This window comes from Solanum pennellii, chromosome 6, assembly GCF_001406875.1.
Source record: "Solanum pennellii chromosome 6, SPENNV200".
NCBI lineage: Eukaryota > Viridiplantae > Streptophyta > Magnoliopsida > Solanales > Solanaceae > Solanum > Solanum pennellii.
The window spans coordinates 46,495,976-46,504,870 of NC_028642.1; the positions used below are offsets into that span (position 1 = coordinate 46,495,976).

The 8,895-nt window shown below is 33.4% G+C and overlaps 1 protein-coding gene across 1 annotated transcript; it reads left to right on the top strand.

Annotated features, from left to right (window-relative positions):
• The first annotated feature begins 3,923 nt into the window (after positions 1 to 3,923).
• LOC107021183 lies at positions 3,924 to 8,615 on the top strand. Its single transcript, XM_015221792.2, has 4 exons — positions 3,924 to 4,449; positions 5,947 to 6,590; positions 7,319 to 7,509; positions 8,056 to 8,615. The coding sequence occupies exons 1-4, from the start codon at positions 3,996 to 3,998 to the stop codon at positions 8,429 to 8,431; spliced, it is 1,665 nt and encodes a 554-aa protein (XP_015077278.1). The 5' UTR covers positions 3,924 to 3,995; the 3' UTR covers positions 8,432 to 8,615.
• Positions 8,616 to 8,895: the final 280 nt, after the last annotated feature.

Consider the following 8,895-nt stretch of genomic DNA (forward strand, 5'->3'; position numbering starts at 1 on the left):
GGTGGGTGGGTGGGTGAGAGGTTAGGAATCGGGTGAAAAAATAAAATTTTGAAATTGAAATTTTTTTTTTTAAATTGATGTTTTTCCCAAAAAAATGTAATTTGAAATTAGAGGAGAGTTTTGGAAAATGTTTCCTTAATTTTTTAAGGGAAGTCATTTTCCTTAATTTTGAGGAAAATGAGTTGATTTGGAAAACATTTTCCAAAACTTTTGTCCCAACCAAACATGAGAAAATTAGAAAAATATTTTCCAGAAAATATTTTCCGTCCTACCAAACATACTCTATGATAAAAATTGTAGTGCCTGCAGTTCCAAAATAAAAAAAAATAGTTATATAAACTATTTCAAGATCAAATATCTAACACAAAATAGATATGGTTACGACTGCTTATTGAGTTTGACTCGGATAAAAGTAGTTGTTTGGGATAAATTTTAATTATGACAGAAAATAAATTGAAATCACAAATAAAATATGAAGAAATAGAATTATATTGATAAATATTGCGGATATAATTCTGTTCTATCCTTTAATTCTACTCTCTTGATATTTATCCATGATTAATATTTCATGACTTTTGTGGAATATATTGAGATATGTTTTAATGAAACTTAGCAGCCTTTATATAGGCATGAACCAGGATTTAGGAATGAGAACCTCTAAGAATTCTAATTGAAACCGGAGATGATGTCGTTTGTAAAAATACGTGGAAGACAATGAATCTGCATAAACATCCGTTTCACACAGTTAGCTTGTGCTCCAATTGCATTTTAAGCTTTAGATTGAATAGTCAAAAATATTACCTCAAAATTGGTATACTTGCTAGGAACAAGTTCCCATTGCTGTTAGCCAACTGCAAGCTAGTGTCAATCTCCAACAAGTGAAAGTCATAAAGACAAATGTCATATTGCACAAAAGCAAAGAGTTTTCTTTTACCCTTTGCTTAGCATTCTAAATAAAAGAAACATGTGTAAGTCATGTAAAACTAGGATTGATTAACAAGAAAGGGACAACGATGAGCCCCCAATCAGCTCCAGACCACAACCCATCGGGGGCTGATCGTTGTCCCAAGGCTTCACAACAATGTAGTAACATAGTCTTTCTAGTTACTCTTTGGAAAGCAACTCATAAGCCATCCTTTGCAAAAATGAAACCAAGATATACTAATTTGTTGATCAAGGAAGAGGGCTCTTCAGCCTCAATCACATGAGACTCAAAAAACTCCTTTTATTATTAGAATTTCTAAAGAATTTGATCCTAGTCATAAAACCTTTTATATATCTTCATTAGGAACAAGTTATTAAATTCCATTGCTTCCACCTTTATGATTAACATTTTCAACTAGTGAACTTGTCATACAATGCAAACAATATTACTCTTGTTTCACATAATCATAAAGAAATATACTCCCTTCATTTCAATTTGTTTGTCCTATCTTTCTTTTTAATCTGTGTAAAAAAAATTGTCTCTTTCCCATTTTTGAAAACTCTTTAATTCTAGTTTTTCACGTTACATGTTTAAGCCTAAAAGACATTTTAAAACATTCAATATATCTTTAATTTAAGATTACAACATTCAAGAAATTTCTTTATTTTCTTAATTAAACTTTGTGTTAATTCAAAAGCAGACGAATAAATTAATATGGAGAGAATATGTTCAATTCAATTGTATACAAAAAGAAATCTCATCAGCCAGTAATGAAGTTCTTTCTTTTATGCGCCTGCCATAAGTATAGGGCAATCAAGATTCGCATCGATACAATCAGTTCTGAAGAACTTCAAAAATTAGAAAGGTGAAGGTACACGCACTAACCATTAACTTAGGAAAACAATATAAGTAAGGATCTTATATTGGTTTGTGCACCATTAAACACAAAGGCTAATTTAGTGCACTGGTTTGGCATGTGCAGCAAGTTTAGAACTATGAACCACAATGTGTAAACTGAGTTCCTGGACCATCAAACCATAAATTGTGTTGTGTTAATTGATCTTATTTAATTTACATTTATACATTGATTAAGGTTTGACAACATTTTTGCACGCTTCCACTAACATGTATTCCTGTCATCTTCAAATCTCAAATTCACCTCAAAGCACGAGTTCGTGTGTTTAAAAAGCATTGAGTTTTGTTAATAAATTCCTAGTGGTAAGTACGCCATATATCAATATATACGATAAAATACATGTTTTTCTCCTTGTTTAACTGCGCAATCAAAATTAGAAAAGTCAAAAAAAGGTAAAATTATGTGTTATGCCATAATTTTTCCACCTAGCGGTGTCAATCAGGCAGTGCTCGTGAATCTGGACTGACTGTCCCTATTGCGTAACACGTGGCTCGTGAAAAGGCCAAACCTAAGTTTAATTTAATGCATAAAAAAAGAGAAAATAAATAAAGTCAATCACGATGTTATCTCTGTAAAAAGATATTTTAATTTTATAATTGTCTTATTATTTTTCACTAAACAATTTTAAATATATATTATTATATTATTTTTCAATCAGTCTCAGACTTTAAGAAGCCAGTATATTCACACATTAATCATTACTTGACACGTGTTAATTTAATTAAAAAATAACATCTATTATTTATTTTATGTCAACTAATATATTATTAATCTACTCCAGAAAAATTTGAGTTATAATTTGAGCGACAAGATTGAGAAAAGAACACTATTTTAATGAGTTACAATTCATTCTGAATCAGTGACGAATTTAAATATGTGATTAATGTATTGCTCATGCTCATATTGTCATTTTGTTGTTGATTGTTATCAATTATGTTATAAGTTTTTTTAACGAAACATGTTCTTATTATATACAACGATAATACAATCTTAAAGGTATTTTTAATAATTATTAGAACTTATGAGTAAATATCATAAAATCAAAATAATTAAATAAATTTATGGCCTAACTCATGATGAAACTTTACCCAAAAATGATTTGCCAAGAATATTAAAAATTTAGAACATACGCTAGCTTATTTATAAAATGAGCATGAAAATATGTGATTTATCAATATAACATCTTATGATATTTTGATGTCTTCTGTTATGAATTATAATTCGCTCGTTTGGTAAAAATGCCGAAGAATTTTAAAATTTTTTTGATATATTTTTAAGATTGTGTCTAACATATCAAGTCTATATCAATCTAATTTCAATTTATAGTTTCATATGACATATCCAAACAAGCACTTATGCCTAGTAAAAATCAAGTTAAGTGGAAAAAATAAATAATTACGCATAGTAATTATATTTTGATTGTTATTTTTTTTTTGTAGGTTCAAAGAATATTCAAAAATGAAACTGAAGAAAACAATAGTTAAGTCTTTAATCTTATCATAATACATATGTCGATGCTATCCGGCCACGTTTCTCAAAAATATTTTGATTTTCTTTTTCTGTTTTAATTTCTTTGAAGAGACAGCATTAAAAACCTTCCTTCAATTTCAAGAAAACTTTTTTTTAATTATTAACTTTTAGTTCTTGTCTTTCTCTTGGAGAATCAAAGAATTTTAATCAAGATTTTATGATTAATCTTTCGTCATATTAATATTTAAAAATTATAATTTGTTAAATTTTTTATATAATTTTTAATATTTAAATTATTTATTTTAAATATTAAATTAGTATACTCTAATTTAATTTTAAAAATTAATTATATTTACTTTTAAAAATTACAACGATTAATGAAATTACATTAATTTAATATTTTAAATGAATAAATTTAAATATTTAAAATTATACAAAACTTATTTCTATAAATTGTAATTCTTTATATATTCATAATTTAAAAAATAAATTATCATATATTAATTAAAATTTTTATAATTTAATTTTTTAAAAAATAATTAAAATAGACGGAGAAAAATACTGTAAAAGCTCACTATAAATATTTGAAAAATCCCAAAATTAGTAGTCACAGTAATCAAAATCCACTTCTCTTTGCTCTGCAGACTGCAAACAGAAGGCAGAAATTACGATACTCGAAGTCCGATGGCGACTCGTTTCCCGGCAACTACTCAGTCACGCGTCGTCGCGACGAGCTCCGGCGAACCCAAAGTAGAATACCCAGTTTCCGTTTCGACCAGAAAATGGCAAGTAGTAACACAAAGGAGAAGGAAGAGTTCAAGAATCAAAGCTACAGATTCAGATTCATTCTTGGAAATGTGGAAAAGAGCAATGGAACGTGAGAGAAAGTCAGCTGAGTTCAAAAGAATAGCTGAGAACATTGCTCCTCCTGAAGTGGAAGAAAGCCCTGAGATATTGGAGAAGAAGACCCAGGAATTCAACAAGATTCTTCAAGTTTCTCCTGAAGAAAGAGATAGAGTTCAAAGTATGCAGATCATTGATCGTGCTGCTGCTGCTCTTGCTGCCGCCAAAGCATTGATTGAGGAGAATCCATTGCCTCGAAAGGATGATGATGAGGCTGATAAAAGTAAAAAACAAGGTAACTTCCTTTCTTCTTTCATTATTTTCCTCTGATAAAATCTTTAAGATTATATGTACACAGAAATCAAAAGAATTGTAAAAATGTGTATAAGAATACAAAATGGGTTTAGAAGAACTGCTTGTTAGGAAAGTGTATAATTTCACTGTGATAGAACTGTTTGTAATGTTAACATTGCTTTTATTATGCTCTTGATCTAGAATATGAAGTCGTGATTTACGACATTGATCCTGTAGTTAGGAAGTGAATGATGTGTTGCCTTTTCTTGAAAGCTTGAAGGGAAAGGCTCCAGGGACTACTTAAGTGTGTACAAGGGAAAAAGAAGTTAAAGATAAATGGCTGTATGACATACTCCTGTCTGATACTTCGAGATTTTGTCCCTTTTCTGATAGATTTCTCTTTCGAGGTCTGGAGGAATATTTATCTTCCATGTTGGGATGTGTATCTATTAGTTGTGGTCGTGGAGATTATCTTAAACTTGGATTGGATGCAGGCACTTGCTTATGTTCTCAATAAAGTTCGTTCAATGAGTAACACTACTGTATAAGTTTACACGCGTTTGCTTGATGTTTGCATATCTATTCTGAAATTAACTTTGTTGAGAATTGATTCTGAATGTGGAGTTGCCATTTCTTCTTTCAACTCCTATTACGTTGTTCTGTTAGTTGGATGTAAGACAAGGATAATGATGATGTTTCTGAGTGACACGATTCAAGAAACATTTCGTTCCAATGAAATAAACATAAATAAGCTTTTGATGGTTTGCATCGCCACTGAAAGGGACGGGAACAGTCTGCGTGCTTTACCTTTTACCAGACACATAAACACAAATAAGCTTTTGATTGATATGGAACTTCGAGTGAGACTAATTTTTTTTTTCAGTGTCCAAGTGTTTTGCCTCTTTTGTGTAAAGTAAAGGCTATCGTCAACATCCCAAGCCCGGTCTGGATGAGTAAAATGAAATACAAGAACTTGTGCTACCCTTCTCCTTTTCCGTATTATCTCCGTTTATGCTGCTGAAATTTTCTTTTTCCTTTCAAGAATTATGGCCTTTAATGGTTCAAGGAGAACCTCTGATCTCATTTCATTACGCTATTATAGCTCTGTTATGATTCCATATTCTGTATCTCTGTACTACTGCAGTACCTCCATGGTACACATCTAATGATTTTACCTTATCTTATAAAAAAAAGCTCTGTATAGTTCCTGTTTGTGCGGCATAATTGAAGTTCTTCTAATAGATAAAGCATCTTCGATTTCAAATTTGGATAGAGTGGATCTGTCTTGCTTTCCGAGATATTAATACACTACGTCGAACTTCAATCCATTTTTTCTATGAGGTTGCCATACAGAAGTATCTATATCTTTTAGCTGTGATGTTTTCGTATGTGTTTTAGTTGCACTCCACAAAATTGAGAGTTGAGATATCGTTTTCTCCAATCTTCTAGTCCAGTGCTATTATATGGTGGCTCAATCATGATCTTTGTTCTTGATCAGGAGCGACGGGAAATGTCATTTCCATTGTGCCTCGATCTGGAACTATGATGGGAACACCAGGTCCAAGCTTCTGGTCCTGGATACCTCCTTCAGACAGTTCTTTTGATGACATTCAGATGAAGTCAGATGTCTCTCTGTCTCCCGACCCACCAAGCCCTGTTATAGAGAAAGAACGATCTCCAGATTTTCTATCTATCCCATTTCAGAGTGCTACGATTGATAAAAAACATAGTCCTCCTCTTCCACCGCTTCAGTCTTATTTGGAAGTTGAAAATTTGGAAGATTCCAGCTCAACGCCTGAGATACCTCAGCAGGTGGAGGAACGTGAACTTGGCATTCTGTTCTCTGCAAATGCAGCAGAAGCAGCTCATGCCCTTAAGCAGGAAGGCGAGGCATCATCCGAGGGAATCAATCCTGATGGATCAAGATGGTGGAAGCAGACTGGGACTGAACGACGAGCTGACGGGGTGGTCTGCAAGTGGACGCTAACCAGGGGCGTTAGTGCTGACAAAACTGTTGAATGGGAAGACAAGTATTGGGAAGCTGCTGATGAATTTGGTCATAAGGAACTAGGTTCTGAGAAATCAGGACGAGATGCTGCTGGAAATGTATGGCATGAGTTCTGGAAAGAATCAATGTGGCAGGTCAGACTTCCTGTTCTAATCGTCATGATACTAAGAAGTTCTCTTTTGTGTTAATTATTTTTCTAGAATTTATGAGTTTAACTGCAAGATTGCTTTCTATTAGCTGACTGAAATGAGAAGAAGGAAGGTTTCAAGAGAAAGAGGCTGGGGAGGAAGATATAAAGAGGAAACTCTAAAAAAAATTTGGAGAACGTAAAATTCCTTTGTCATAACTTCTTCTCTTTAAGTTCTTAGATGCTTTTGACGAAATAAGGTGTGATCTAACGACACCTATTTTGTAACTAATGAACTACAGAAAGGCACTAGAAAATATTTACTTTAACAAAATCATTGAAATTCAGGTTTCCAAGTCTCTGTACTTCATGTATTGATGGCAATTGTTGGTCCCTTGCTTGATTGGTGAAGAGTTGAATCATATTATAACTATTCTCGTGATAATATGTTGGTGTTTTTTACCACCCTCTTCTAGGTGACTAAATGCTATTAAACTGAAAATTTTATGTGCTCCTATTTTTTTCTTTTCTTGTTTTCTGTCTTATCTCTGTGTGAAATTTCCATTCCTAACATTGTAAATGACAGAGAATTGTGCTGCTGTATACATCTGGTTAAGAAACGTTGTTTCTTGGAAAAATGGCCTGTGGATGGGGTTTGAGAAACTATGAGATAACTTTATCTATCCTGAGACACTGTATCTTCTCTTATTTTCTCTTTATTGTGGCTCTGTGCAGAATGGTGGGCTTGTCCACATGGAGAAAACTGCAGATAAGTGGGGAAGGAATGATAAAGGTGAGGAATGGCATGAGAAATGGTGGGAGCACTATGGTGCTGGTGGCCAAGCGGAGAAATGGGCCCATAAGTGGTGCAGCATTGATCCAAATACACCCCTTGATGCTGGTCATGCTCATGTTTGGCACGAAAGGTACTAAGATCTTTGTATTCTATTTTCCAAGTTAAACTCTTAGTTCATATGTGCACTCACGTAACTAGCATTGAGTTTTATCGTTTATGGGAACCACCTTTTCTTTCTTCAGTAGTCATTTACTTCTGCTTTTGGTAATTGGAAGCATTTCTCTGGCATCCTCTGTTGTTTTCGAACTTCCATATCTTCTGACTATTCCAGTCAGAGGTTACTGTGGCATTCTTCCATAAAGTTTGATGTTTGAAGCACAGAAGTTTGAATAGACTTTTCTTGTAATGAACCTGGTATGAAGTGAAAGCTTACCTTGGCATCTCTCACCTATCAAAAAAAAAAAAAAAGAAGCTACACACTGCCATCTCTGATATTGTTTCTTGTGAAATGCTGTCGTACACTGATTACACTTATCATCGGCCATGAGAGTGGCAGAGTTGGAGCATGCTTGCCAACTTTTAGAACTTTGGGATGCTTATATTTTCTATAATACAAATGATCTTCATATTATATTAAGGGTTTCCTTATTAAGTATGGTGCAAATCCATTTGGCAGGTGGGGTGAGAAGTATGATGGAAAAGGCGGCAGCATAAAATATACTGATAAATGGGCCGAGCGCTTTGAAGGAGATGGTTGGTCAAAATGGGGTGATAAATGGGACGAGAACTTTGATCTAAATGGCCATGGCGTGAAGCAAGGGGAGACATGGTGGGCAGGAAAACATGGAGAACGGTGGAATCGTACTTGGGGAGAGGGCCACAATGGTTCAGGATGGGTTCACAAGTATGGAAAGAGCAGCGATGGGGAGCACTGGGACACTCATGTAAACGAAGAAACATGGTACGAGAGATTCCCTCATTTTGGTTTCTACCATTGTTTTCAGAATTCAGTCCAACTCCGTGAAGTCAAGAGACCTTCTGATTGGCCATGAGGAGGTATTCACTCATTCCTTCTTTTACCAGGACTCGGAACATATTTCAACGAAACATAAGAGCTGTGATATTTATATGTATACCAACTAGTTTTCAGTAATAGTTCTCTTGGAGATTTACATTTGTAACCATTACTCTATGGGTAAGATATATAGTTTATAGTCATATTTTTGCCGATCAGAAGTTTACAACACATATTCTTTTGAATCAACTAAAGCACACGTCACACATTACCGCAATTACTATAAACACAGGTTATAGATTAAAAAAACAATAGGCTATTAGAATTTTAACACTATGCGAGTATTTTGAAACGGAAAATTTTCGTATATAGCCACTTAAAAATAGCTTAATTATGTCTCATAGTTATAGTTTGCTAATTATGATTTATAGTTACATGTTTGTACAAGGCGAGAGAGAGATCCACTATATATATATATATATATATATATATATATATATA

What these genes read in the sequence shown, in the direction of transcription:
- LOC107021183 (XM_015221792.2), top strand. Translation starts at nt 3,996, where the DNA reads ATGGCGACTCGTTTCCCGGCAACTACTCAGTCACGCGTCGTCGCGACG. An exon ending in TGATAAAAGTAAAAAACAAG is followed by an intron (nt 4,450 to 5,946) that starts GTAACTTCCTTT and finishes GTTCTTGATCAG; the next exon opens with GAGCGACGGGAAATGTCATT. An exon ending in GGAAAGAATCAATGTGGCAG is followed by an intron (nt 6,591 to 7,318) that starts GTCAGACTTCCT and finishes GGCTCTGTGCAG; the next exon opens with AATGGTGGGCTTGTCCACAT.